The 27,911-nt window shown below is 39.0% G+C and overlaps 1 protein-coding gene across 1 annotated transcript; it reads left to right on the plus strand.

The window, feature by feature from the left end:
* EMB (embigin) lies at nt 1-27,389 on the plus strand. The gene is made up of 11 exons (XM_069879909.1): nt 1-91; nt 6,460-6,546; nt 8,196-8,285; nt 9,500-9,580; nt 12,427-12,598; nt 13,790-13,878; nt 18,050-18,177; nt 19,339-19,618; nt 20,395-20,428; nt 22,360-22,432; nt 23,650-27,389. Exons 1-10 carry the CDS (start codon nt 1-3, stop codon nt 22,415-22,417), a joined length of 1,110 nt encoding a protein of 369 aa, XP_069736010.1. The 3' UTR covers nt 22,418-22,432; nt 23,650-27,389.
* The last annotated feature ends 522 nt before the right edge of the window (nt 27,390-27,911 follow it).

Below are 27,911 nucleotides of genomic sequence, written 5' to 3' on the forward strand. Positions count from 1 at the left end.
ATGCCTGCCTCCTGCCTCGGGGAGAGCCGCCGCCTGCTGCTGCTGCCGCTGCTGCTGCTGAGGTGCGGCCTCTCGGCCGGCAGCCCCGCAGGTAAACGAGCCCTCGGTGCCGGCCGGGAGCTGCGGCCGGGCTAAGGGAGCTGCGTGCCCCGCATCCCCGGGGGAGGAGGGGACACAGCGGCCGGGCTAAGGGAGGTGCGTGCCCCGCAGCATCCCCAGGGGGTTTGCGGTGGGACGCGGTGGCTGATCAATGGGTGCTTCCTATCCTGCAGCATCCCCGGGGAGATTGGGCGGACAGGCTCTGGAAAGCGGGGATCGCTTCCCTTATCACTGCATCTCCGCGTTGGTGCTGGTGCTGAACCGCAGGCCAGGGTGCCCCCTCCTGAAGTCTAGTGCTGTCTCCTGCTTCGTGTCCACACGTGGGAGGGTTTAGGGCTGCAGGACTCTGAGGTTGAGGCGTAGTGGTTTTTTGCTGCCCTGTTTAGCCTGGAGAAGAGGAGGCTGAGGGGAGACCTCGTTGCTCTCTACAACTACCTGAAAGGAGTTTGTAGAGAGGAGGGTGCTGGCCTCTTCTCCCAAGTGACGGGGTACAGGACAAGAGGGAATGGCCTCAAGCTCCGCCAGGGGAGATTTAGGCTGGATATTAGGAAAAAATTCTTCACAGAAAGGGTCATTGGGCACTGGAACAGGCTGCCCAGGGAGGTGGTTGAGTCACCTTCCCTGGAGGTGTTTAAGGCATGGGTGGACGAGGTGCTGGGGGGCATGGTTTAGTGTTTGATAGGAATGGTTGGACTCGATGATCTGGTGGGTCTCTTCCAACCTGGTTATTCTATGATTCTAAGTAGAATCGTAGAGTTGTTTGGGTTGGATGGGAACTGAAAGGTCGAGTTTCTACCCCCATTATTAAAAACCATCATTAAACCCCCATAAGTAAAGTATTAAGTCCTGAAAAGGCCCAGATTGTTATGTTACTAGGGTAGCAGAGTGTCTAGCAGGTTGTGCGGAACATGCTTTGGAGGAGTGTATGTTGAATTTTTAAATGTGACCCTTAAAATCCTTGAAGGATGACATGAAGCTAAACCGAAAGAGGAATTTCTTCACAGTGAAGATGGTGAGGCACTGGAACAAGTTGCCCAGAGACGATGTGGATACCTAACATCCCTGGAGGTGTTCAAGGCCAGGCTGGGGCAGCCTGGTCTGGTGGGAAGTGTCCATGCCCAGGGCAGGAGGGTTGGAATTAGGTGATATTTAAGGTCCCTTCCAACCCAAGCTGTTAAATGATTCTGTGATGAGGTACTTGAGCCATCTGGGCTGTATTCTTCCTCCAGTGGTTTTCAGCAGTTTGGGAGCAGGCCCACCACCTCTAAGGAAATAGGAGCTTGTTTCTAAAACTTGTAGATTTCTGTTGCTAGTCCTTCCTTTTGAAGCGCATAAATTTGTACAGAATGGGAGCAGAAGGAAATAACCAGGTTGCTGATGTCTGCTGTGCAAGATATGGTTGTTAGAGCATGTCTTGCCAAGTCTGAAAGCTTTGCTATTACGTTTATGTGAACATTATTTCTGAGACTTTAATGAACCATAAATGGTTTAGCTGCATTTTCAGTGTGTGATATATAAGTAGTGACACATTTGTTCATGCCTCTGTTGGTCCTAGTAGAGGGGAGCTCCATGTGTGATGATAACTTATGTAAAATTTGTAGTAGTTTCATTTAATATGAAAGGACAGAAAACATGTTTTGCAGTTCTCCAAGCTTGCTTAAAATATATATGTTTGTATATGCACACAGAAGAAGTTCTGATTTGTAGTTCTTAAAACTGTTTTTAAAACATGTATGTATATTTATGGACACGCATATAAGACTAGGAGTCCTATCTGACAGTCTATTTCATTGATCAAAAAGTTTGGTGACTGTAAGTAGCGTGATATTTGTAGGAATGCATGAGTCACATCATGGCAAGTTAGCCACATGGTATTTATTTTTGACTGTTACTGCCAAAAGATGTACCTAATGGAGGCTGAAGCAATTCTAAGCTTAGACAAAGCCATCAACAAAATTTTATACTCTTACGGAAAATAAAACAAAACCTAAAAAGCCCAACAAAACCCTGTTTGTGTTTCCAAAACCTCCACAATCTACCATATTCTTGAAGTGACATATAGCACGTCTGGTTTTGAGCAGACATCAGAAGTGAGCTACCTGCTACAGTACTCTCTACCTGAATTAAGTGAGGCTGTTGTTTTTCAGACTTATATTATGTTCGTATGAACTAGGTAGGGAGGCTTCACTGTGATTTCCATAATGGTTTGTATGTTTAGAGGAATATTTTACTGTTTCTTTAATTCATTAGTAAAATTTCATAATTTCATTATTAAACAATTGTGCTAAAACCTTGTCAAGCACAGGGACTATCTGCACACGTGCAGTGAAGGGAAGCTCGTGTTCCTTTGGCGGGAGGCAAACTAAAACTGCCTTATGGAGAAGTACAGAATCAATGTGCATTCTGGAGGTGTGGGGGTTCAGTGGGTTTCTTCAGTCAAAATAAATGCTTGCTGTAAAAGCAACCAGAGGGAGCACTAGGTGCGCACAGACTGAGCTGCAAAAGGCAGGTTGTGCACAGCTTTCCGTGGCTGGTCAGGCAGATAGCATGAGAGGCCTCTTTGACTTCATTTTGAGGTGAGTAGCTTGAGGAGAGTTCTTATTGTTCTGGTAGTTCTATCTCTTAGTCTTATAACTTCAGTTAATTGTTTTGAAAATTTTGAACCATTGCTTTTAACCTTCGTTGTGTTAAGACTTCATTAGAAACTACTCCTCAGTTTGCTGCTTCATTTGGTTACAGTGGTGGCTGCCGGATTTAGTTGCAGCACGTGCTGCCAGATTTCTTTAGGGAAAGCAAAACCGAGCTTCTCCCTCTGAAGATACCAAGGAGTTACAAATAGAGAATATACCTGGCTTCTTACAGACTTGCTTCCAGGTTGTATTTTTCTGGTTTTCCCTGGGGGGAAGGGCTTCTACCAGGGCATTGGGAAGTCATTCACATGGATCCTTTCATGCCTCAGGAGAGCTCAGTTTGAAGCTTTTCCCTTTTCTAGGGGCTCCATGAGGTTCTGGCAGCTGGTTTTGGATGCTACTAAATGCTTGTGCACTTGCATAGGGTATAAAATTGATATTAAATCATTTGACAGTAAACTAAACATAACATTAATTAACATTAAACAAAATTTCAGCCTTTTCCTATCCAACCAGATCTAATAAGATTTTTAAAGCTTGAAACTGCTGTGGTGATGAGGTGTATGGTACATCCACACTTTATCCCTCAAATATTGGCTGCAGTGGGTAGCAGAGATAAGATAGAAATAAATTAATATCCTCATACTTTTGGCTGTTCCTTCCTTCATAAAGATCAGAGCAACAGGAACTCAGTGAGCTACTACACTATTGATTAAATCTAATGAAAATTAATTACAGGCTAAGGCATGCAGCCATGACTCAGTAGTTTGAGAAGTTATTCCACTTGACTTGCTTACATTACTGTCTGGCTTGATGACACTAATCGTGCAGTGCTAGGTCATCTTGATCTCTGATGTTTGTCAGCTGGTGTAATTGAGAGGAGAAGAGCGATGCAATATTGTCTCTGCTGTGTAGCTTGACTAACGGACAGATAAGGGCCAAGATGTGGAAGCAGTGGTGGCTAGCAACAATACTAATTGACTGTTTTCACTTGGTGTGTGAATCAAGGGAGAAAGGCAAGATGAGAATGCTATTAGTATGCAAACCACATTGCAGGTTATCTGGCTTCCGTGCAGGGAGGTAACAGAGCTGCTGCTGTACAGCTTGGCACTGGCACCTTCTAAATTTATCATCTTTAGGGATTTTAATTACTGTGCAGGTGATGCATCTACTGAGCTGACACAGTCAGGTGAACCATGACATCCTTAGAATGCCTCAAGATGCTGCAGATATAAAAATTCATAGACCTTTCTTCAACCTTACCGTGAATATCAGAAGCACAATAGCTCTGCCTGCTCTCAGCACCTCCGTCAACTGGAGAGTAAGACTCAGTCTTTTTGCTGGCTGGGTCACGAGCCAGCAAATAGAGCAGATTTCTGAAGTTTGTTACTTGGGTGAAGGGCTGAAAGAGAACACTTTGCTGCAGGACCAGTGGGCTAGTATGAAAAAAATTAAAAAATTAAGAGCCTGTTGTAAAGAACCACTAATGCTTAGCTTGTTTTCATATTGATCCAAACTAATTGAAGTATGGTGGGTGGATTGACAAAAGAGGTGGTGGAGGTTGGGCATGAGTGATGTAGCCTGGAGTAGCTCTGTGCTGGAGCTGCCAATGGGAGTGTTTGTCGGTTGTCTATTCCAATAGTCCTGAGAAGAAGTAGGAGAATTAGCAGTGTTGTTTACTTGTAGGAAGGGGCAGGGTATTGACTTTACCTTCTGCTGAAAGAGGGCTGTGGTGAATTGTCTCTGGTTGAATGGAAGGTGCTCACTAAGGCTGCTCTATGACTCCCCCTCTTCAGCTTGACGGGGGAGAGAAAATACCTCAACTCACAAGACTTTTGTTATAAGGACAGATCACTCAGGAATTGCTGTCAAGGGCAAGCAAGAGTTGACTTGGGGAAATTAGATTAATTTATTATTAATAAAATTGGAGTAGAGTAATGAGAAATAAAAACTGAATCTTAAAACACTTTTCTTCCACCCCTCCCTTCTTTCCAGGTTTGACCACTCCCACGTTCTCTACCTCTTCCCTGCACCCCAGCAGTGCAGGGGGACAGGGAATGAGGATTATGGTCAGTACATCAACATTCTGTGCTGCTCCTTGCTCCTCATGGGAGGACTTCTCACCCTCTTCCCCTGCTACAACATGGGTGCCTTCCATTCAGTGCAGTCTTTTAGGAACAGAGTGCTCCAGCCTGGGTCCACCATAGCCCTGCCAGGAGCCTGCTCCAGCAAGGGCTCCTCGTGAGGTCACAGCCTCTTTAAGGCGCATCCACCTTCTGTGATGTGGGGTCCTCCGTGGAGGTGAATATCTACTCTGCCCTTAGCCAGGGGCACAGCCTGCCTTACCATGGTCTTCACCACAGGCTGCCCTGGTACTTCAAGCTTCTCCTCCTCCTTCATCAGCTTCGGTGTCTGCAGAATTGTTTCTCTCATATGTTCACTCTTATCTTTGGATGCAGTTGCAGTTTCCTTTTTCTGTTTTTTAAATATATTATCCTGGAAGCTGGTCGTGGGCTTGGCCTTGGCCAGCGGTGGGGTCATCTTGGAGGTAGCTGGCATGGCTGCTACTGGGCACAGAGGAAGCTTCTAGGAACTCCTCACAGAAGCCACTTCTGTAGCCCCTGTGCTACTGATGCCTGGCTATGCAAATCCAATACCATAGCTTTTCAGTTTTCATCTATGCTTGCTGCTGTCTTGTATGTCTAACAGAGCTTCTTACCCCTCCCAGACTTTAATTATGACTGCAAAATGCATGCCCTTTTTTCCCCTGTGTAACTGCTGGACAGACAACTTAAAAGCTGCTCATATGAGATTGCTCTGAGTTTGAGGAAGAGTGGGTCCTGCTGCTGTAGCAATAGAATATGTCATGGTATACTGAAGCATGTGAAGATACAATGTTTATTCTGGGCTAACTAGTTCTGCCACCCTGTTTTTATAAAACGTCCAAGGACCTCGAATTCTTAATAGAAGAGTGACACAGCAACATTCTCAAACTAGGCAAGTCTTCTCCCTCTTCCCTGCTGGTCTTTTCCAACCTGGTGATTCTATAATTCCTTTCTCTGGCCAGGAACATAAAGCAAAACACTAGAGGCTTGCCAGGCTCTTACAAAAACTCTACTATAGAAACAGAATTGGATTTGAAGTGATGTTAAGGAAAATGGAAATAGTTATTAGGATTACTTGGAAGTTCATGTTTGGCATGAATGCCTTTTGTTTTGCTCAGGCAACCAATAATACATCTTGCTCACTGCATCACAAAACAGGATAGAAATGTAAGGTTGCAATGTGGCTCTTATTATATTCTTGAATTGCTTAATCTATGTTTAGGAATAATCAGCTAGTGTCAGTGTCATAAGCTGGAGTGGCTAAGCCCACAAAGAAGACAAGATTTGAGTACAAGTTATGAAGTTTATTGGTCTGCTGGAATGTTCTGAAGTATGGCTTTGCCTATACTATGGGCTAGTTACAGGAAAAGATATATCTACAGGAATTAGAGGTGAGATAAATACTGCCACTGTTCTTTAGGCAAGAAAAAAATGAAGTAAGCTAAAGAACTCATGAAGAGTTCTTGCCCATTTTGGCTGTATATGCTCAGAACTTTGGAGAAAAAAATGGAGGTAGCAGACTGAGGTAAGGGGCTTCTGTTTGAATTCTTTTAATGAACTATCTACTTCTATATTGGTTGAGCTCAGAGAGGGTAAAGTTTCTTTAAAACCTTTTTTCTTTTTAGATCCAGCTGTGACAGCAAAAGATGCCAGTCATTCTCAGGCAAGCTCTTTGACTAAGATGCAAGCTGGACTACTTGAATCATCTCCTGGTAATTGTTTTATTTCAGTATACCTAAAGCTATGTTACTTCCTCATGATACTAAGTTACCATGTAGAGTTTGCATTTTCTTGTCAATTAGTCTTGAAATAAGTTAGTTGCTTTTCAGAAGAAACAGATGTAAATATATTATCTCAAGAAGGATCAGAACAACAGGGATTCAGTAGTGTATGAAAACTCATGTTGATTAGTCCAAATCAGGCATGGGCAAGTTATATTTGCACATGAACTCAAGCAAATTCTGTCAAGTTATTTCTCATTGGAGGTTATAATGCTGTTTACCTGATTTTACTCTTCAGAGCTTCTTAGCACAATGTGTGTGAGAACTAGAGGGACTGCAGTAGCTAATACATTAAATAACTCCATCTGTAAACACATGGCATATTTATCTCACATGACTATTTTTCATTTATTATGTGTAATGAGTAAGAAGGCCAATATGGAGATCCTGTTAGTGTGCAAGATATTTTAAAACTAGTCTGGGGTTTTTTGTGTGTATGGATGACAACTACTATATGAACTGGCACCAGTGCCTTCTGAATGTGTCGTCATGAGGGATTTCAATACCAACTAGGTGATGCTTTTGCTAGACTGACAAACTCAGATGATCCATGACACCCTTGGCATGCTGTCAAGGTGTCTGCACACACACACACAGGAAGATTCCTCAGAACTGTCAGCCTTTGTGTTATTTCAGGGCTAAGCACTTGGACTAAAATGTTTCTCCATCATGCAGAGATCAAGGCTTGGTTATGCTCTTGTCTAGAGGAACAGGACTTCCTGCCTAGTGCTAGGAGAAAGCTTCATATTTATTTTTGCTGAAAAGCCTTTATGGACTAGAGATTTACAGCAATGTACTCTTACGAACTACGAAATGAACTAGCCTGAAGCTCTGTTCTTCTGCATCGTCCACCTTAATATACCAGTTTATTGTAACCTTCCTTCATGCTTCAACCAGTTTAAGTATGAAAGTGCAGATGGAACAAGCCAGGCAAAAGGCTGATTGCCTGTGACATAGCATTCTTTGTGTTTTGAGCTGACATGTTGATAAAAACTGCTTTAGGGAAGGGGACAGCAACTTGGAAGGCATGTGGTACCTCTGCTTATGTTGGCTAAGAGACTTTTAAATGCAAACCACTAGCAGGAACCTTCAGCAGGGCCAGATTCCCTCAACTGCAGCTGCTGAATGCATTTAGGAACTTTGAGGTAAATTTCAGTAATTTACGCAGAAAATAAAAGGAGTAATCTGAGTTCTGGACTTTCAGAGATACTATTTCTACTCCACAGTGATCAAGTCTGCCACACAGTGCTTCTCTCGATGAGAAGACTGAAGCTGTTGTAGCCTGATTTTCTTTATTTACCCAGCTATGAATGGGAATCTTTTCAACCCATGGACAGAGGGATAATGAAGCCTCTTTCCTTCTGCAGAAACTACAATATTTTTTTCGTATGGTGCTGCATCATTAAGCAGATTAAATTAGTAATCACTGCTTATATATTCCTGAAATGCATTTTGATATAACTGGCAAAGTTAATTTACAAGCATGTAAATGTCATTTAAAAGGCTTAGTGTGTTTTGTCTACAGTGGTGGTGGGGAATCTGTATTTTCTTTCAATAGGTTTGGTTTTTTCACCTTTCAGAGCCTATGACAACTGCACAAACTGTCAACTGGCAAACTCAGGGGAGCTCTTCCGATCATTTGACACTTGGACGTAGTGTATCTGCACCTGGTAAAAGCAATCACTTGTCTTCTACTTAAATTATTACATTTCGGTAACCCTAATGTTCTACCCTGATGTTTTTATTCAATGATTATGGGGGATTCACATTAGTTGATAATTACTAAGACAGTTTGACATTTAAAGCTGTTTAGAAAGTAACTGCAGAAACTAAAAAAAAAAATAAAATTGCTCTAATGGTATTGAATTGACCTTGCCTTTAAGCATAATTTTAAATGTCTTCTCCCAGTGTGCTTCACTTTACTAGGAACTTGTTTGCAGATAGTACAATACTAATGAAATTACATGTGTCAGTGCGGAAAAGTGATGCTTCCTTAGCTGAGCTACATCTGTTAAAGCTTTCTTGCTGTGTTCTTGAAATGCACAGAACATGAGAACAACATAGTGATGGGAACAGATTGTTTATGCTTACAGCTGCCTGCCTGACACCTCTATCAAGCTTTGTTTGTAGAGCTTTATAAAGGTAATCTCTGACAGTATGATATCTATTGCCCTACAGAAAAGGTATTTTGATGGCCACATTAAACCTTTTAAATGTAGTTTTCCCTCACAGAAGCAAAGGAATATATTTTAGTCTGGCAGATGATGGTAGATATTGATATCCTTTGTGTGAAAGGAAATCTTCTGCAGTATAACAGGAATTTAGTGAGGTAGTGAAGGACTCTTGACCATGTTCCAGTGGAGCATAGGGTGTTCTTGCCCCTGACTTTTTTTGGCTGTGTTAAGTTGTAGTGGCTTTGGGAATGTCAGTGTTCAGTCCTGTTTCTTTTAGTTTTCTAAATCTTATTTCTTTTCCGGGCTCTGCTTAAACATTGATGTAGTCCTGTAAAGTTCTAGGACCCACCTGAAGCTTTAGGAAAAGCCACACACACAGGTGACTCGTTTGAATCGGGTTCTGAAGTAGATAATTATGACCTCTTCAGATTATTATTGTTCACAATTACAACATTATATTAAAGCTAGAAACTATCTTGTAAAATGGCATAATTACTATAACAGTGACTGTACCATAGGGCTATTTTAAGATTCTAGCTGTTAACACAAGTTCTAGGAAAGGATCTCCTCAGTAATGGGCATTTGGCAAAGTCCTTTCCTCCACTAAGATTACAATAAGAAGTAATTGCAGTACTGTATTGACACTTTGCTGCATGATTGCTTTGATAGGATAGTAACTTATCACTGCTTCACCCCACATTCCTGGTTAGGTTCAGATCTTGCCACACAAGAGTTCAAGGAGGCAACCAAAGATAACATCACTTTCGTGAAGTATGAGGCACTTCTGCCTGGTAAGTGTGTTATTTTCAATGTTATATTGAATGTTTATGGTTACATGCAATGTTTTGTAATAGTTGTAGAAGTATTTAGGGCAGCAGCTTCTTGATAAACTTAAGATGTTCACAGTAGGCAATTGGTGAGTTCAGTAAAGGAAAAGATGAATACATTTCATAGAATCATAGAATAACCAAGTTGGAAGAGACCCATTGAGTCCAACCATTCCTATCAAACACTAAACCATGCCCCCCAGCACCTCGTCCACCCGTGCCTTAAACACCTCCAGGGAAGGTGACTCAACCACCTCCCTGGGCAGCCTGTTCCAGTGCCCAATGACCCTTTCTGTGAAGAATTTTTTCCTAATATCCAGCCTAAATCTCCCCTGGCGGAGCTTGAGGCCATTCCCTCTTGTCCTGTCCCCTGTCACTTGGGAGAAGAGGCCAGCACCCTCCTCTCTACAACCTCCTTTCAGGTAGCTGTAGAGAGCAATGAGGTCTCCCCTCAGCCTCCTCTTCTCCAGGCTAAACAACCCCAGCTCTCTCAGCTGCTCCTTGTAAGACTTGTTCTCCAGCCCCTTCACCAGCTTTGTTGCTCTTCTCTGGACTTGCTCCAGAGCCTCAACATCCTTCTTGTGGTGAGGGGGCCAGAACTGAACACAGTATTCGAGGAGCGGTCTCACCAGCGCTGAGTACAGAGGGAGAATAACCTCCCTGGACCTGCTGGTCACACCATTTCTGATCCAAGCCAAGATGCCATTGGTCTTCTTGGCCACCTGGGCACACTGCTGGCTCATGTTCAGTTGTCTGTCAACCAACACCCCCAGGTCCCTCTCCTCGAGGCAGCTTTCTATCCAGACTTCTCCTAGTCTGTAGCACTGCATAGGGTTGTTGTGCCCCAATTTGCACTATTCAGTTTTGTGTTCTAAAAACTGTTTTGCCCTGGAGGATGAGATTCTTTTTCTATTAAAACTAGCAGTAGTTTTAAAGACTCGTAGCTATCTCTTCCCTCAAATCAATTCTAGTGACTGTTTCTTTGCACTAGTGAATCCATTTGCAGATACCATGTAAGCTAGGGTAGTTGTTAACCAGCAGGAATTAGTCAACTTTACAGCATTGCAGGAGTTAAAGCATGTAGAAAAGGCAAGGAGATGATTTAGAACTCTTTTACAAAGTACTGTCGTGATATGGTGAGGACATAGTTGCACAGCATTTATACTGGGTTTTTTATTTCCTAGCAGAAAGCTTATGGTAGTGTCTGCTTATTGTTCTCGTACATGTAGTCTTAGTAGAGAGATGCCCAGATATCAGTCTTGCTAGGAGTTAATCTTCAACTGTGTAGAGCTTTCATGTTCCATTCATTTAAAGTGTGGGTTTATTTTTAAAATACTCTTGAAAGTTATGGATGCTATTTTTAGTGTAAGTAATCGAACTGTAAAACTTTTTGCTGCTGTGAAACCAATTCCATTTGCAAAATTACTTTGCTCATAAACAACCTAACAAGGTGAGTTTTGCTTGGCGAATTTATTGAGTGTAATGGCTGTAATGAATGAGTTGTAGTAACTGACTGCTCTGCTATGAAAGACTGAGGTGTGGCACCTCCAAGTTTAACTCTAATTCAACAGATTTGTAATATTTTGGCTGGGACTTGGTGTTCTGGGCAGGCTTTTCTACAGGCTATACATGTCTCTGCCAGACCCAGTAAAGTTCAAATATTCTGTGGGAGTATCTGGTGTGTCCACTTCAGCTGGACTTCACTGCTTCTTAGGTGTGAGTTGCATTACTCTCAGTGACCTGTACCTTGAAACTTCTTTTTCTGTCAATGAATTTGAGCTGTGAAATATATATGCATTTCTTTGACCATCAAGTACTACGGAGTAGGTCTTGGACTTAGGTGAAGCCTGGAATAACTTTTCATGAAGTATTCAGACGGACTAACCACAGCTCTGTTTAGAAGGTGTGAAAGAAAAGGCTAAGTATGAAATAAAATAGCCATGCTGATAGGTACAAAGCCAGAGGTGTTTTTTTTTCCAATAAACACCTGCATGAATTGAGGCAGATATCTGTTATTGAAACCTTGTGTTTGGATATACTTATTTTATGCTCATGGAGCTTGTTAGGATTAAAAATATGTCAGGTTTTTCTATTGTATTGGAATGTTTTCATGGTGTAATCCAAAGCCAAAGGCAGCTATAAGTGTGTTTTGAGGATGATGTGTTTTCAGTTTGAGTAGCTGTAGCATGAATGGCCAGATCCTATAATGCTAAAGCTGTGGGTTTTATCGGCAACTTCACTAGTGATAGAACATTACGATACTGTGAGATTATAGGTAAAAATCTGCAACTGGCTAAAACCTGGATATTTATAGATATTTACAAATCTAACTCATTTTGATGTTATTAATGTAGCTTTTAATATATTTCCTAATATCTTTAATCCAATAAATCCTGCTTTTTAAATACCAAATCTGAAGTCAATAAGGAAGTATAGGCTTAGTTTGTTCCCCTTGGTGAGAGCTAAGTACTTAATATATTTCGGTTTGAGTTAAATTATGTGGAAGCATAAGTCTACCTTGCTTTCAGTGAAATTGATCTCTTTCTATGCTAGAGCCCTCTAGGAAGCCTGTCTACAGAATGGAGTGTCTGTCATTTTTGTAATGGGTGCATATTGTAGCTCAGTTATGACTTAAGAAAATTACTGTCAACACTGATTGTCTGATTTTTGCATGGGCTTTACCCTGGAAAGTGTAACAGTGGAACACTGTATCCACCTGTAATCCAGCATGTGTAAAACACAATCCTTAAATTTCTTCTTCCCCAAGAATGAAGAAATACTTTTTTCTAAACAATTTCTTAAACTTTTAGGAGTTTCTGGTACTTCTGTGGAAAAAAATATCATTTTGGACAGTGCAACTCGAATTGAACTTTCATGCAGATTGGACAAAAAATACTCTCATTTGCAAAGTCAAGTGACTTGGAAGAAAGGAAATGAAACAATCAGATACATCAATAAAACTGAAAACAGCTGGAGCATCAAGTAAGTGGCATTCTTTAGAACCTGCAAGTCAAACTATAAGGAGTTATCACATGCATATATGCCGCCAAGTACTACTCATATGTATTTATATTAAAAAACAGTCAAATGCAGTGATTAATACATGCCCATAATTGACGTATGAAAGCTGCAGAAAAGGGAAAAGGTTGCAGTTACCATGATCTTGGATGAAGAGCTCTTGTTTTTCCTCTAGTGCTGGAAAAACAAGGTTTCTTCAAGACAAGAATATAGTATATGGACACAGTTCTTTGAGGCCCAGTAATACTATTCAGTAAGTGAAGTAGTAATCCCTAACTGAGATTGCTAAAATACCTCAATTTCTTTTTCTACTCCCATTTTTTTACATTTTCTTTCTCACCTCAGAGCTGCTTTGTAGAAGTCTGAAAGGTGTGAGTGGCCAGCTTTTTTTCATTCTTAGTTAGCAAAAGAAGGAGAAGAAATTAGCTTTAGGGTGAAGATGTTTGGGGTTTTTTAAAGATTTTCTTAACTCTTTGGAACTTCTACAGATACACAAGAATTGTTGTAAAAAGTCTTTCTTCAATCGATAGAATTTTCTTTTGGACTTTAGCAATCTTTAAATGGGTTAATACTTACCAGGTAGGCTCCAGTTGATTCCTCTATTGCTTTGGTTTCTTAACATCAATAATACTTACACAACATTTCTGTGAAAGAATGTGATGAGAATATGCTATCACTTTTCTGCATATGTACAAACATGACCATATAAATCTTCTTCAAAGTGGCTGGGAGATATGTACTGTGCCAGCAGAGAAGATGCTGGTCTCCATTAGATGACAGCTGTTCAAAATTGTTTTGGGTTGGAGCTATTCTAGCAGTTGACTGGCCGGTTTTAGGAAGAACAAACAATTTAAATCTCTTTTGAAGTCCTATATAGTGTGTGCTACAGTTCACACGGTCTAACTCATTAACTTGTAGATCATGCTGCTTAAAGATGTTTGTTCCCCAGTACGCTTGTGCTCTTCATTATTCTTAAAAATGTCACGCTGTTTCTACATGGCACTAAACCTGAATCCTAGCATTTTAGTAATGTATGATTTCCGCTCCACTACTAATTTCTGCTGGTTTCTTTAGAGTGTTAGGTAGCAGTCACTGATAGTTTTAAGACAAAAGAAAATAAAAGCAAAAAACCTAACTGGTGAGTTTCTTTTTTAGGTTGCAGATCTTGGATAGCAGTAACATGGGAAGTTACAGTTGTGCTGTGAAAAGCGAAGAAGAAATTAGCGCTGAGTTTCATTTACAAGGCAAGTTTTTTTTAAATATTGTTTCACATGACCATTGAAATAATGCATTAGTATGGTTTCTGGATAGTATGGAGATTGCAATTTAATTTGATAACCACTGACCAATATGGTCAGGCTAAGTGACTATCACTGTCAAAGGCGTTCCTGTAGTATGGAGGGAATAAGAATTTTGAAGCAAAACTGAAAGCCTTTTTAACAAAATGTGCTAACAACCAAAACCACATAAACCGACTTTCTTTTCTAAATGAGGAACTGATTCCCCCTGCCTCTCCATCCCTACAGCAAGTGTGAATACTGATCACTTTCTGGGGGTGGACAGAAAGGATGACATCTCTTAAATTCTTCAAAAAGCAGAACCAATGACTTGGAAGTCTGGCCTGAGATTTGTTGTTACAATAGGAGTAATAATAACTGGCAGAATGGATTTTTGAACAAATTCAGTTGTATTTCTGAAACACTATCGTTTTACTGCATCTTTCATTCCATATGAGAGCGGTTGCATTAAAAGGTAGTGTGCTTCATTGGGCAGCGTGACTGCCGTTTCTTCTGTTTGGCATTCTCTTCTCCAATAATGTTGCCCTTGACAGTAATAAGTGAAATCCAATTGAATGGAAGACGTGTGGAAATGAAACAAACACAAGCTGCTGAAAACCTTAATCTCTAATGAGAGCTACTCTCCTCTGTTGTGAGCCTTTGAGAACCTCTTGAGGTTCAACAGGGCCAAATGCAAGGTCCTACACCTGGGTCGGTGCAATCCCTGTTTTCAGTACATGATGGGGGATGATGTGATTGAAAGCTGCCCTGCAGAGAAGGACTTGGGGGTGCTGGTCGATGAGAAGCTCAACATGAGCCAGCAGTGTGCACTTACAGTCCAGAAGGCCAACCGTATCCTGGGCTGCATCAAAAGAAGCGTGGCCAGCAGGTCGAGAGTGGTGATTCTGCCCCTCTATTCCTCTCTTGTGAGACCTCATCTGGAGTATGGTGTCCAGTTCTGGAATCCTCAGTGCAAGAAGGATATGGAGCTGTTGGAGTGGGTCCAGAGAAGGGCTACAAAGATGATCCAAGGGCTGGGGCACTTTCCCTATGAGGACAAGCTGAGAGAGTTGGGGTTGTTAAGCCTGGAGAAGAGAAGGCTCCAAGGAGATCTTTTAGCAACCTTCCAGTACCTGAAAGGAGCCTACAAGAAAGCTGGGGAGGGACTGTTCATAAAGGCTTGTGGTGGTAGGATAAGGGGGAATGGCCATAAACTGTAGAGGAGCAGATTTAGGGTAGACATTAGGAAGAATTTTTTCACCATAAGTGTGATGAGGCACTGGCACAGGTTGCCCAGGGAAGCTGTGGCTGCCCCATCTGTGGAGGTGTTCAAGGCCAGGTTGGATGGGGCTTTGGGCATCCTAATCTAGTGGGATGTCCCTACCCATGGCAAGAAGGTTGGAACTAGATGATCTTTAAGGTCCCTTCCAACTATTCTATGATTCTATTCCCACCATCCAAATTCTGTAAAGAGCAAGGCAAGCATTTGATCCATGAAAGCTCCAGTCTGGTGTATAAGAAGGATTCCACTGAACACAGGCTCATAAAAACCTGAACTGTTAAAATAACTACCGTACCCTCAGCTGAACTAACCAGCAGGGCTTTGTAATTCTCGGTGCTGCAAGCTGGCTTTGTTCAGCCCAATATCTGCTCATGTGGCTTGAGGGAACTTAAATCTTGGAAGAGTAGTGCTGATATCTGCTTTCAGACTTTCAGCCAAGGGACACTAGCTTGCAGTACTGAAGAAAGAGAAAATTGTAGTTTATTCTGACCCTTTTGATCTCTGAAAATGATTATATATTTTTCTTGTCAACATGTGGGTAAGGTTTTGTTAAATGGCTACCCAAGTCTTTCTGGATCAAAAAAGTCAAAAGAGAATTTATTCTTTTGAAAGTATACAATAACTATTTCAGTAAGAGCAGGAATGACTCAATAGGGAAGTCATCTTTTCCAGAACAGTGCTTAGGACTGTTTGATTTATTACAAGAAGATGAGAGAGTTGCTTCATAATGGTTGAATGCTGCCATAAAAAGTACTGTCTTGACACTTTTAAAGATTAATGCAAGAATGAAGGAAATGGGGAAAGAGAAGTCCTTGAATCTTCCAGTCAATAATGCAGAGAGAACAATTCTCAAACTGAAAGATGAGTAATGTGTTGGTATAGACTCAGTGGCTAAATTCATCACTGCTGTAACTACCTGCAATAGCTTTGCCGCTAGGCAGCTAGGTATTCCTGCCTCTGTTCCCCTTCCCCGATTCTGGCTTGTCATAACCCTGCAGATTTTGAGGAGTTGAGCTTTTAGCCAGGTCTGCAGAAAACTAATATTTTGAAATGCTTATAGGAAGTTCAAATTGTTAAGCATGGAGACCATTCATAAGTATTTTAAAATGATGTGAAGTGTTGCAACAGCTGTATTAAGGAGCAGATGAGATTAATTTGTTTTTGCTCTCTGAGGGATCTTTAAGCAATTGTCCAGGTATGCATACTATGAAACAACTCTTGTCTTAAACCAGTGTGTTAATCTGACTGGAATAAGTACTGGTGCAATCACTTTCCTGTTCCTCTCCAAGAGTTTCATTTTTGTGTGCAGCAGCTTTGCTGCTGAATTATGAGTCATCTACTTGCAAAAACACCTGGGACAAAGCATATTATTTCCTCAACCTCATTCAAGGGTTAGCCACTCTGTTACAGAGCTGGATCCTAGAACTTAAGGATATTTGTGTCTTTAATCATGGCTAGAGCCTTGCCTTTAATCAGCATTTTTACTACCACATAAACCTGTTGTGATGCTTACAAGGGTTTTTTTTTAATTTTTTTTCACAAATTGCATTATTTTTTCTCTATCTACTTCTATTTTCTCATGTATAAATTGCAAAGGAAATGGCAGCATTTGCTAGTGAAGTTGTCCCTTTTTCTGAAGGCAGTGAAGATACTCTGCTGCTACTCTTTAGAAAGGTAGTGTTTTTAAAACAAATACATGTGGAGTGAGAAGACTTTACTAATGTGAAGGCTGGATTGATGTGTGGTATAGCAAGTTCTGAGGTAGTAAGCAGGGTTCTTATTAACAGTTAAGTTTCATATATATTTCTAGAGTTGGAGCTTTTAAGTCCAAGTACTTGTGATAAGTGATTTTTTTTGGATAATTCAATAAGGAGAGGGAACAAGTGCAACCTTGGTTTACACCAAATTGTTCCATTACAACTGCATAAGGCAAATTCTTGACCTGTTTAGTTGTGTGTGGCCACTATAAAAGATGCAGTGGATCTGCACTTATGAGATAGCAGTGAAACTTGAAGTAAAAATGAAAAGAAATGTATCTGAGTAAAACATGCCAGTAAACATCCTAATAAAGAAGGAAGAAAGCAGGAAGGGGACATACATGCTCTATCATAATATATTTCCTCAGCTCTAACTATGTCTGTGGGAATACTCGATATATTCAACTGCCTTTTGTAGACTTTTGCCCTTAGAAGGCTGTTGGGGGAGTTGCAGTTCTACTGGTTGGGACAAGTAGCTCTAAAGTTGTAATCTGTGTTGTGTCTTGTTCTATCCTTGGCACAATTGGCCCAGAAGTCCTCTTTCCTGGCATGCACTGATAAGTCATTACTTCAGCTTAGAAAATATTTGAAACTACGAAGCTCCCTCAAATCTGCAGTGTTGTGTTAGTTACAAAATTGAGTTCTCTAAGTTGCATAATATCATTATGTGGTAGCACTATGGCTGCAATAGACTTCCATCAGTTTTTGCAGATTGAGTGAACTGCAGAAAAATTAGGATGTTTGTTCCTTGTGTGCTAGAACTGAAGCATGTAGCTTACAGCTGTCAATGAAGGGAAAGAGGAAATGAGCAAGGGTAGAAATCAATCTGCTTATAACTTTTTATTTCAGTATTGGCAACTTTTGTTATCTTACAGCAATGAGAGCAAAGTTCTTGTAGTCCTCTGCATGAATTCTGTATATGGACTATCAGCCTGAAATTACTCTTAGTTTACATTTTCATGAATGATAGAATTTATGGGAAAAGAAAGTGAATGGACTACTATAAATACATACCTAAATATAATATACTTTATCTTTTTGCGATACTGTAATTAAAACCTGTAGGTGTTACTTGATGATTTTTTTCCTATTTATTTAGTACCAAAAATTGAAGGAAGAGAAAAACCCATAGTTAGTTATGGAGGAGATACAGCTGTAATGATGTGTAAGAGTTCTGGCTATACTCCCATTGCTTGGACTTGGTATGTGACCAACGGAAGTGAACAGGTAAGGCTTCCATCTGTTGGCCAAATGAAACAGTGTGGCAAAAACCAAGTACAGGCACTTTGTAAAGTACGATGACTTCTCACTGTAGGCTTTAAAAATTTCCTTTCCTTTAAAATTCATGTAAACCTCTGCACATAGAAAAAAACCCCTGTGATATTAAGAAGTATTTGTATTACAGGGTTGTTGTTTCTGTTCTGGTTTGTATGGTGTTCCTGTTCCAAAAAAGTTTGTCATAACCCTACTGCCCAGATAAGACCCATCTGGTTGGTTTTACTCTTGAGATACTTGTCTTAACTATATTAATGATGGCTATATTATTCAAATCATCCTACTTGATACAAAACCAAATCTTATCATAGCAGGACACCTTTTTAAAAGATGTGTGAGGTATTGAAGACTTGAGGGAGAACAGGAGTAGTATGTCCCTTGTCTTCCTCCCCCTCCAGGTAAAAGTACTTCTGTGTTTCCCAGCCTGTTCTCAGAGGGGCTCCACAATGAATTTATCCTATGATTGAGATGGCTTTGTCACTTGATTCTGAAAGAGCTGGAGTATCTTTTCACTTTAGCTCCTGCCTTAAAGGCCATGAGGCAAAATATCACTCAGCAGTTTTTCCTCCTTGATAACCCCTCGTCTGGGATTCCCCTTAGCCTTGGAAGCATAGCCACTTTGTTTTAGCCCTTTTCTGGGGGAAGTGCTGTCAACTGAGAGAAGGTAAATAGATCTGTCTCCTTTATACTGCTGGAGAGTACCATTGACTTTTAAGACTATAAATGTATTTCCCAGGAAAGCAGCATTTCTGGCTCAACTTGAAAGTGCATCTTTGTGCTGTGGTAGAGCCTGGCCCTAGGTTCTGACACCTCACATTGCCTTTCTTAGCAGAGTCAGTAAAGTCAAGGGTACTTTCATCTGACCTTAAAAAGACTAAAACAGCTCAGACAACTTGCTCACCTAAATTGCATGTTTTCTTCCATTGAATATAAAGGGAACCAGAGTGACCAGCTAAGATAAATTCATCCCTTCGAGGTGGACTAAATGTGTTTCACAAATGCTGCTTGCTCTTAACTCATTTTACATCTATATAGAACTATGGGATAATATAAATTCATTAAACATTATCTTGTGGCATTAATAAGACCTGTTGTGTATTTTTTTATTTTCAGATGGCCATTAATGCCTCACTAGCAGAGAAGTATGTAATTAGTAGCATATCTGCCAATGTTACCCATCTGAAGATACTGAAGCTCACTGAGGAAGATGATGGTGAATATTGGTGTGAAGCTGCTTTTGAACTAGGGGAAAGTAGAGCAAGACTGAGGCTTAGAGTTTTGTCCTTTATGGTGCCTCTCAAACCCTTTCTTGCAATTGTGACTGAAGCTGTTATTTTAGTAACTCTCATTTTCCTTTATGAGATATATTCGAAAAAGAAAGAGAATCATGCAGGTAAGTCTTATTTTTTTTTTTAGACTTTTCTGACTTTTTTCCATTAAAATTACAACCAAAGGTAGAAAAGTATAGCACAACACTTCATACATTTTACATCTATATGTTTGTTCTGAAAAAATACTTACTTGTAGAACATTATATTATTTTAAATTTTTAAATCTCATGAGTCTAGAATTCAGGTACAGAGTGCTTTCAGTAAGCAATACTTTAAAATAAAGAGTTTGGTACAGCAATTTTTTTGACTTGCAAGACAAGGATGTAGAGGCTATATATGTTTGGAGAATGCTTAGGAATGGAAGCAGCTGTTGTTAATCTTAATGAGAGCAACTTCTTTCAAGAAATTGAGTAAAAGGAAAAATGCATTAAACTAAAGTGCACTTAAGTTGGTTACTGAACCTAAGGTGCACTTGGATGAGCCCAAGTATGTGTTCAAGTAACGTATGTAAATGCTATGTATATATGTCTATGTATTATTAATATGTGTAATAGTAAATGTATGTATACGTGTATTTTTCTATACTATACCCATATGTATTATATAATATATAACATGGTATGCATTAAAATCAGATTATTAAAATTTGATCAAAGAAAGTTTTCTGATAAATTTGCAGGTAATTCCATTGAATAGAGGAAAAGTATATTTGAATTAAATCAGAAAACTAGTAAAATGAAAAAGGTTTTGTTTAGACATGTAGTAAATAATATAATGACACAAAACTTTTCTACTGTTGATGAAATTGAGACCTTATAATCCTTTTTCTGTTACACAGAAGATGAAAAAGAATTTGACCAAGTTGAGCAACTGTACGTACAGAATTTGTATTTTATAGTTAAATATTTGCTGTTCTGCATATTAGTTTTCTGTATAAAATTGTACCTTGTTGTTCATAAGGGTTAACAGTTAATGTAAAAGTACAGTTTCTTTTCCTTAATACTTCCTAATTCAACAGTGTGTAGACTGCTCTTTTCTAGTTGACACTTAATTTTGGTGTTTGGAAGGTATTTCCCTTCTTTAAGGGCACTATGTGTCCTCATTATAAACTTATTCTAAAAGGCTATAACTTTCAGGGGGGGATTCTGCAGAAGAGGTTTTGAATTTTTTTTTTCTTAGATGTACTTTTTGTCCGTATTAACCTACATTTTTCTCACTTGCATATGGTCACAGCCCTAACTGTCCTAGGTAAGCCTGTTGTTGCTTGGATGTTGGTAGCTGACATTGTGGGCTGTTTTGATGGTAACCCCAGCCTCTTGGAGTGGGGGGCCTCTCACTGTGCTTATGGTCTGGGCTCCTGAGGCACAGGAATGACACTACTGGAACCAAAGGAGCAGTTGCAGGCACTTCTGTTCTCTTCTACTGTCTGAGGGTTGGTGCTCCCATGCTGGCTCCCCCCTCCTTTAGGTTGATGCATTTCTAAATGTGCATTTGCTAAAATAAGCTATACTTTCCTCCTTCTGGCCATCATTTGAAGCCCAGTCACTTAATTTGGCCTATTAACTTTACTTTTGTTTTGATATGCAGCCTAGCAGTTCCTGTTTCTAGGTGCATACAGTCTGTTCCAGTTTTCTTTCCCCTCAGTCCCTTCTCGCCTCTTATCTCCCCTTTTTGTCCCTTTAAGCAGTGCTGTCTTTCCCTTTTCTGAATTTCTTGCTGCAGAATGTATATTGTATTCACTTTCCTATTCTTCTTTCCAATACTAGCTGAAAATATATTGGTTCTTTTCCCCTTATCTAAACAACTCGAAAGATGTAATTCAATTACAGTATAAAGTACAGATGTCTTTGGAATATAACATATTATTATACTGAGCATTTGGAGATATGTCTTGGGCTAAAAATTAAATAACTTCCCTTGTGGCACAGTCCTGCTTCTTATAAACATGCTGAAACCATATTGCAATAGGATTCTAACACAGTATAGTGCACTAAAATGTTTTCATGCTTGAGATGTGGGATGTTTTCGTCAGCTGCTTGATTTTTGCTTTGGATGTCCATCTTAGATAAACACATCAGGAAAATCTATTAAACTCTTTACTTCTTGTCTGATTCTAATAACAAAGTTATTTCAAATACTGGCTGTTCAGAGGATAGATTCGTGTACAAGAAATAATGGTTCCAAAAACTTTCCTGGTCTGTTAAGTCAAGTGATGACTAATACACTGATGAACTTGGTTGATGAGGCTTTAATTAAAATGTCATATCCAACAATGTATTAGGTGGGGTGCTAGTGATTCAGAAACAGATTTTTTTTAGCAAGGGAATTGTTAATTCTTGATTGTGACCAACACCATCCTGCTAGTTTTAGGTACTCCAGAAGGAGCTAGCTATCCTATGACTCTTTCAGCCAATGTTCTGAGGTTGTTGAGCTTGTATATTGGTTGTATTATATATTTGAGCATTCACTTTACATACGAATTCTGTATACTGAGTGAAATGATAGTGCAGCTATAATTTCTGGGAATATTATCACTGTTAACTTCTGCCCAGAACTTTGTGGAATTTTTGAGAGGAATTGAGCCTTTATTACTTTGCTGAAAGACTTAGTGTAAGTATTTTGGTTGCTTAAATTTGTTTAAGAATGTTGTTTAATCTTTTTACTTACAACTTCACATGCTAAAAGAGAGAAAATAAAATATGTTTTAGATATATGTTCTGTGATTGGATCCTGGGACTGGAATGACTGTGCTCATCATATACTTAAAAGCTGGGGTTTGGAATTTAACCTCTCTTTCTTACAGGAAATCTGAAGACAGCAATGGTCTGGAAAACAGTAGTGCTAGGCACAGAAGAATTTAATCTGGTTCCTAACAGGTAAGAGGTGAAACAGAGATTAGAGTTTACTTTTCTATTGAGCAGCCTAATACAAAGGCAAACAAATCCACTGTGCCATCTTAGTCTGTTTTTGTTGATGTGGGAACAACATAGCAATAGAACCATTCTTTAGATGAAACAAGGTGTAGTCGTTCACAATGTAAATCAGCAAGAAAGTGAATCCAAGGTCTTTTAATCAATGATGTGATCATCGTTGAGGTTTAATAGTTCTGTTCATCCATGCAGTCCTTAAAGTGGAAGCAGATTAACCTGCTTCATCGTTTGTCTCCAGATCATGAAATATATCTGTGAATGCTGGGGCAGTTGTTGAGATGCATAAGAACTGCTGATGTATCGAAAATCTTGCTCTCTTAGGCTGTGTTTTGGGTATTAAGTGAGTTTTATGGAGGGAGGATGCAAGTGTGATACCAAGTAGTGAATTGTACAGTACTAGAGATATGAAGTAAGGGATTAAAATGGTCTAGGAAAGAAGGCAGAGTTCAATAGGTGGTGACTGAAGGGATTAGTGGTGGAAGGAGGAAACAGAGGAAATGCAGCCCTGTGGAAGCTATGTAATGACATACTACCCTGACTCTCTTATCCTATTTACAGTCTAATTACCAGCTGCTTCTACTTAATGACAGCTGGATATGCTTGTTAGAGGATGGTCTATCAGCTGAGGACCAATCCTACACACTACAGCTATTTCCCCTTGTTATCCCCTCTCTGCATCTGGCACCCCAATCTCTCATTTCAAGAGGAGAGGTGTGAGTGATTTTGCATGCATGTCATTGTTGGTACTGCTTTTCCTCATCACGAGACACCAACCTGCAGGAAGATTGTTTCCATACCCTTTGTTTTAAAGAACAGTAAGAGAAGTACCAGGTAAAGTTCATTCAAAGAATAAAAAACCCAGAACAATCGAGAACAAATTGTTTCCAAGAGTATATTGTCTCCTGTATTTCCTGCATGTTGTTGTACTTGTTGATTGCTGTTACTTAGGTTCCCAAGTATTTATCCCATATTGGATTGAAGGTCCCAGCCTTGTAAGGTCCTTTTTGCGTACAGTACTCTGATGCACTGAGCATTCAGATTTGCAAATTGGGCCATTTAAAAAATTTAACCTGGAATGAAGTTTATTTTTAAAAAGGGAGAATATTAAGTGGCAGAGTAAGAGTTCATATTATAAGGAAATGTGTTTTTCTTTTTTAATTCAGGAGGTTTAAGCCAACTGAAGTAGAAATCTTCGCGAAGCTACAGAAGATGTATGCGGCTATGCATTTTGAACATCCATGATGCTTCTAAGGAAACTCAGTAGTGCTTTCAAAATAGCTATAAAACTGTTCATTTTATATAGACAATTATCTATTCTAATAGACTATATATAGACCTTTGTCTGTAACATTGTTTCATCATTTTACTACTAAAAGGCAGCTTTTCTGTGATTAGACTTCCTGTTTTATGACTGATCTGTTGAATTTTGTCTTAAATCTCAACTAAATCTCAACCTTGCATTCACTGAATAAACAGGTATTTTAAATAGGCCTGTTATAGAAGGGTTATGAAGCTGGAATTGTAAGATCAAAAAAGTATTTCCACCAAAGAAAATGCCTTTTACTAGTGGTTGAAGCAAACATGACACAACCATTGTTACCAAAGAAATGGTCAAAGGGAAATCTTTGTTATAATTTAAGTGAAACATCAACAGTTTTGCAATTTGCTCTGAACAGCAAGATATCTTCATTTAAATGAGAAATAAGCACATTCTGAATAATTGAGATGAATTTTGAGATGTTCTGCAATATGTCTGTGCTACTATACTGTAATTCTAAATAGGCTAAACACATAAATATTGTACAGAACAGATGTTTTAGAAGTATTTCAGAATAGCTGAAAGAAGCAAAGGGGATACAGTACTATATCAGAATATAACTGAAATAATTACTTAAACTTGCATAAATTACTGCAGGATCTGAGGGCTGCAAAACCAGTTTTTGTGATTATATAGTTCATACAGAACTCAGAAATTTCATGTATACCTATATGGTTCTCATCATACATCCTGTCTAGTTGGTACTTATAATTGCAGCACACTGTATTGTTCCTTAAACTCCTCTCAGAGCATAGAGGTGGTCTTGAGCAGTGAAAATTTTCAGGGTAATGGGATAAAGCAACAGGAATACTACTAGTTCTCCCGTACATAAAATTGTGATGCTGCTGTTATGCCTTGTGGCATTGCTTTACAAGAGCTAGATGTCATAACTTCAAATATACCATTTAGTTACACTATGCATTCAGGAACTGAAAAATGTTCAGCTAATAGGAAAACATTTGACTATATTAGTTGCCTTTGCTTGCTAATCCAAAAGAGAATAAGACACTTCTAATTTTAGAAAAAGAAAAGTAAAGCCTTTAAAAGAATTTCTTCTTTTAGTAAAAATATAAGGAAAAAAACAGGCAGCATTTGCAAACTTCCTAGGGAAGGGAAAGGAAAAAAAAAATCTGCAAATAAAATTTCCTCACACTGATAATGTCTCTTTGAACATAATTAAAGGAAAACAGAATAATAAAAGATAAAATAGATCTAATTACCTTCCTTTATTTTTTCTATTCTGCTGTTATTATAGGTTTAAAAATATCAAAAAGTCTAGAACTGTCTGCTTTGTTGGAGATAGGGACAAAATCCAGTCTGATTCATGCTTTTTTTTTAGGTTTTTGTAGTTAATAGTCTGATATATGGGTTTTGTTTTCTTTGTTTATTCTGCAGCAAAGTCCAAAGAAAAAACAATGGGAAATATATAAGCATCAAGTGATTGACAGTAAGGGCTGAACGCTGGTAAAGATTTCCCTTGCTAACATACTGTGTTTATTGTATTTGCCTTGGAGCTTCTATGCACTGTAAAAGACAGAATGTATTTACAGATTTTTATATGAATTTGTTATTGCTATAACAGGATTTTTGTTACAGTTAGTAAAAGCTTGCAGTGTAAAAATTTACTTCTGTATACTAACTGTTTGAAGCATAATTTTATTTTTTGTAAAAAATAGGTTTTTTTGCTAAGAAATTCAGTAATAAAAAAAAGTAAGGTTACATACAGATGTAATTAGATTCTGAATAAAAAAAAAAGAATGACTTTTTTCAAGAAAAAGAAGGCTAGGTAGTATCTGGAAAAAAGCCCACTTTTTAATCAGAAGTGGCAATAACTTCTACCTTCACTGAGTATTCCTACCTGATCTTGAAATTGTGGTTTGAAGTCTTGGCCAACATAGCAAGCTACTTTTTTGGTGTTGGAAAGCAGGGGCTGCACTGAAGGCAGGCAGTGTCTGGAGACCTGGGATTAAGCATGGATTTTAGATCTAGATGTTTTCCTCCTGTTAGGACTGTTTTAGAGTTTACTCAAACTCACTGCTGTAACTGTTTTTCTAGTTTGACCTGCCTGTAGCATGTTCTGCCTGCCCTGTCCGCAACGGGTTTGGTGTTTATTTTCAGTTCGACAAGTACTTCCAAACTGTAAGCTCAGATAGAACTACATGAATTTCCTTAGTATAGAGACCTCAGAATTACCCAGTAATGGGCCAAGATAATTAAGTGGTCATCCACAGGTCATTTGATACACAGTTTTGAGAAAGAGAGAAAAAACCCATCAGTATTGATAAAGAAATCAGCGTCCATGTGCCTGTTTTGCAGCCAGAGAAAACAAGGTTTATATTTTGCTGTTAAATTCACCGTTGACACTTCGAAACACTGACTGCTGAGTAGTTAAAATTAGAAAGAAACTTGTTGGTGTAGTCGGTGTAGGAGGAGGTTTTCAGTTGAGTGGTTCTGTATGTCTACCCAGCATGTGCAGGCTGACCACAATTAACCACACTATGTAGCAGTTCTGGCTGGGAGGTCTCAAAAAATAGGACTGGGCAAGAAGTGAGTAAAGTTGAGAAAGGTTGTAGGGACATGGAAAGGACCTGTAGTTATTCCATAGGGGTCTTGAGGGACAGAGAGCAGAAGCTGAGATGACTTGAAATTAGATGTCTACAGGAAAGGTAAGAGTACAGATGTGTAGGATCAGCAAGGTTTTTTTCAGCTGTGCCATTCAGTCTTTGTGTAGGAAGTTCTGTACGGTGACTGAATACAATCTGCCATTGATGAGGACTTGCACAGGTGAAAACACAAAGCCAAGTGATATATTTCATCAGATGACTGGAAGTTACATTCTTAGAAAAAAAATTCTCTGCTAATTTTAAGTACTCTTGAAGTAGCGTTATTTTCTTATGCTACAACATGCATATAAAATGCATTAAAAAATTCTTCATGAAAAATAATCCAAGTTCCAAACTTTACAACTTATTACTAAACCTCTTTGAATAGTCTAGATTTACTGTTGACAAGAGTAATTTTTCTAGTTGAATTTTATAAGACTTCAAACCTGAAATGTTTGTTGCATCTTAACCAAAATGTTTTTTTCTTCCATACAAAAATATTATCTGATTTGTTTTTCCATTCAGTCTTTTATTTAAATAAAGACTTTTTTTCTTTTTTTTATTATTAGGGCAATATTTCTATCGACTAACTTCCTGAATTCTATTCAAATTGACATTAAAAGTTATGTAACAGTGCCTTGAAGTAATTAGTTTACTGTTGTTAAGTTCAGTTTTCCACTTTTCTAATATGTTTAATAGTTTCAGAGGACATTTGACAGCAAAATCTATTTTTCTAGTGACAGACTACTGAGCCTCATGCTTGTATTACACTTGCCTTATTTTACATTCTGATTTCATACACTGTGCTTACTTGACTTGTTTTATTGTTTTGCTTCAACAGCAAGATGTATACAGAAAATGGAATAGACTCTGTATGGTTGACATATATGCAATAACAAGAATCGTTATGAGTAGTTCAATAATATTGTGCTTACAAATAATTCCAATAAATTTAACCATGAAAAATTCATAAAGTGGAGAGTGAACTTATGTCTGACATCTCAGAGAAACAAAATCAGACTTTCTCACTTCTTGTTATTTCTCTGTACCCACAGATTATTTTAGACCTAAACTGCTCATTTGCTTGACTACCAAACTCTTACTTGGATCTATAACCTTCTAGATGGAAATTGCCAAAGATAAAGTGATATGCACCTAATGCCTTTCTAAGTGCACATACTGCATCTGGAATACTTTCAGCCCTTCTAATTTCGTCATCTAAGTTAGAAACCCATTCCCTCAGTTTCCTCTGTTAGAGGACGTGGTGGTGTGGGCCAAGGATCATCCTCCAGTAGAAAATAAAAACCTAAATGGAATCTGGAGTTAAGTGGGGTAAATTGAAGCCTCTGATACAGTGTTCATTTTTTATGAAGCGTAAGGTGACAAAATGTATTTAAAATGGTGTTTGTGTTCTTTGAAAGACTAATCTCTGCACTTGTATGTATTTCAGTTTCCAAGACTAGTTTCTCCAATTGGTTATCACTTCAGAGGAGACCTGAGGATA

Source organism: Phaenicophaeus curvirostris, chromosome Z (assembly GCF_032191515.1).
Source record: "Phaenicophaeus curvirostris isolate KB17595 chromosome Z, BPBGC_Pcur_1.0, whole genome shotgun sequence".
NCBI classification, from domain to species: domain Eukaryota; kingdom Metazoa; phylum Chordata; class Aves; order Cuculiformes; family Cuculidae; genus Phaenicophaeus; species Phaenicophaeus curvirostris.

What these genes read in the sequence shown, in the direction of transcription:
- EMB (XM_069879909.1), top strand. Translation starts at nt 1, where the DNA reads ATGCCTGCCTCCTGCCTCGGGGAGAGCCGCCGCCTGCTGCTGCTGCCG. An exon ending in GAAAACAGCTGGAGCATCAA is followed by an intron (nt 12,599 to 13,789) that starts GTAAGTGGCATT and finishes TTTCTTTTTTAG; the next exon opens with GTTGCAGATCTTGGATAGCA. An exon ending in TTTGACCAAGTTGAGCAACT is followed by an intron (nt 20,429 to 22,359) that starts GTACGTACAGAA and finishes TCTTTCTTACAG; the next exon opens with GAAATCTGAAGACAGCAATG.